Here is a 2,181-nt window from a genome sequence, read left to right on the forward strand (position 1 = left end):
TAAACTAAGGTCCAAGAACAACATGCCAGTCCCCACAGAGCAAGGCCAAAAGCAGCCGCTCTTTTACCCCCTGCTGCAGACACATCCCATCAGTCCTGGCACTGCAAGAGTGATGCAGAGTGATGGCTGACGGCAGCCGCTGTGGGGGAGGCCAGGGCCGGGGAGCCCGACAAACCCAGGTACCCTTCCAGAGAACAAGGAGCTGACTTACCATTTATTCACGAAATCCTGAAATTCCAGGCTGAACACTCCACTGGGCAGCTTTGGAGGAGGCTGCAGACACATGTGGAGACATGAGACATGCCTGGCTTCCTGCTCCAGCCACCTCCTCCCCCCATCCCACTGCCCTGCAGGCAGCGCTGCCCTAATCCGGACCAGGAAAGGCAGGGTGGGAGCCAGCGGCTGCCTGCTGGGTCTCACAAAGCACAGCTAGAACCGGAACCCAGGCAAGCGCTCCACCTCGCCTCACCGGGTGACTCGCCAGTCACGGCTACAGGCTACACTCCCATCCTCAGTACACCTCTCTGCTCTGCAGAGCTTGGCTCGATTCGGAGCCCTCTCGGGCTCTCACACGCCAATGTAAATCTTGGCATGTGGCGTGGAAGTGAAACCAACAGTTAACCATTAGCCACGGCCAGGGGGACGTGCAAACCAGCCCTAACACCGGCCTGACAGCACCAGCAGGCCAAAAAGTCCCTTTCCTAGCCCTGGAGAGGCAGAGAAAGGTTAACACAACATTAACTGGCAGAGGCTGGGTCGGGAAGAACGGCATTGTATACCACACTCCAGGAATGAGACTCAGGCCTCAGACAAAGAACTCTGGGACAGCTCTGGTCTCCCTCTAGCAATCGCAAGGGCTGTGCTGCATAGGGCCCAGGCAGTGCCAGGAGATGGGAGCCCACTGTGTGACCAGTGCCAGGGGCCGTGTGCAGCTTCCCTGTGAGAGGCTGACCCCTAGACACAGTGTCCAGGATGTTGCTGCACTGCCCACAAGTGATCGAGATGAAACGCTGACACCTGCCACCAGAAAGCCAGCCCAGCCCTCTTCCCCTTAGGGCCTGACCAGGCCGGTCTCAGGTCAAGGACTAGGACTCGGCTCTCGGAACAGCAGCAGAGCCAGCCCACCCTGCACCATCCCTGCTGCGGAGGGGGATGAAGGAAAGATCAAGGGGAGAGGAGAGCAGCGGCGTGGCCTGTGGGGCAGCACGAGTCCGGAGTGGAAGGAGCCAGGCCTCCTGGGCTTCAGGGCCGAGGGGCTGGGGAAGCAGCAGGAGAGAAAGCACTGAGTGGGATGGACCTGAGCTACTTCCCGTCTTGGAGCCTCCGTTTCCTCACTTGCATGAAGAGGGTGCAAAACCCTCTGCCCCCCCCCCCCCAGTCCCCCCCCCCCCCCCAGCAGTGCTAAGGAGAACCAGCAGAACAGTGTGTGAACACGGCAGAGCACACTCGGAGACCGGTGCTGTGTTCAGCCAGGCTCCCCTTCCCTTCCCTTCACACCACAGCTCGGGTCCCCGCAGTCAAGGACAGTGGCTTTCCCGGCTGCTGCGGATGCCGTGCTGTGACTTCCCTAAATCCTTACACAGCAAGGACTAGATCCTGAACCTTCTGTACCCCCTGGTACTTAACACAGGGGGGTTGGGAGGCCTTCAAAAAGCTCATGGGAAAAACTATGTGTGGATTTCAAACTTTGCACCATCCATACTTTCATTCTGTTTCCCACGAACCTTGTGAAGTTCCCTCACATAAAGCTGTGCGGTCAGTTCAGTACGGAGCTAAACGCAGCTCCTAGTAGGCTGTGAACCAGTGACCTGTTAACTTCAGGGGCATTACCAGGGTTTCCCCTATTGAGCTCGTAATGAGACAGGGGACTTACTGGAGCCTTGGGAGTGGAGTTCGAGAGAACAGTGAGAAGATGTAAGGAATTACTCCACTGCCCTCTTGAAGACAGTGCAGTGACACCCACGTCTTACACCCCTGCCATGTGGGGGCAGCCTTCAGCTGCCTCCTCGCAGCCAGAACTTGGCCCTTCTCTTCAAGTGCCAAGACTGCCCCTGTAACCTGGCATGCTGGCCTTGTCAGCCCTTCCTAAAGGCCCGTCCTTGCCCCAAGCCCGGCTCTCCAGCCCTGGTTGACCCTCAGTGGTGCTCGTCTGCAGCTCCCCAGCCAGTGCAGTCAGGAATG

General features: G+C 58.5%; 1 protein-coding gene across 1 annotated transcript in view; it reads right to left on the minus strand.

The window, feature by feature from the left end:
• MAP2K1 (mitogen-activated protein kinase kinase 1) overlaps positions 1-2,181 on the minus strand; it is a 108,632-nt gene that overhangs the window by 3,679 nt on the left and 102,772 nt on the right. The window contains exon 11 of the mRNA XM_027773822.1: positions 212-273. Coding sequence (XP_027629623.1) covers positions 212-273 — 62 coding nt within the window. The remainder of the gene's footprint in view (positions 1-211; positions 274-2,181) is intronic.

This window comes from Tupaia chinensis, unplaced genomic scaffold, assembly GCF_000334495.1.
Source record: "Tupaia chinensis unplaced genomic scaffold, TupChi_1.0 Scaffold000377_2, whole genome shotgun sequence".
In the NCBI taxonomy this organism is placed as follows: Eukaryota; Metazoa; Chordata; class Mammalia; order Scandentia; family Tupaiidae; genus Tupaia; species Tupaia belangeri.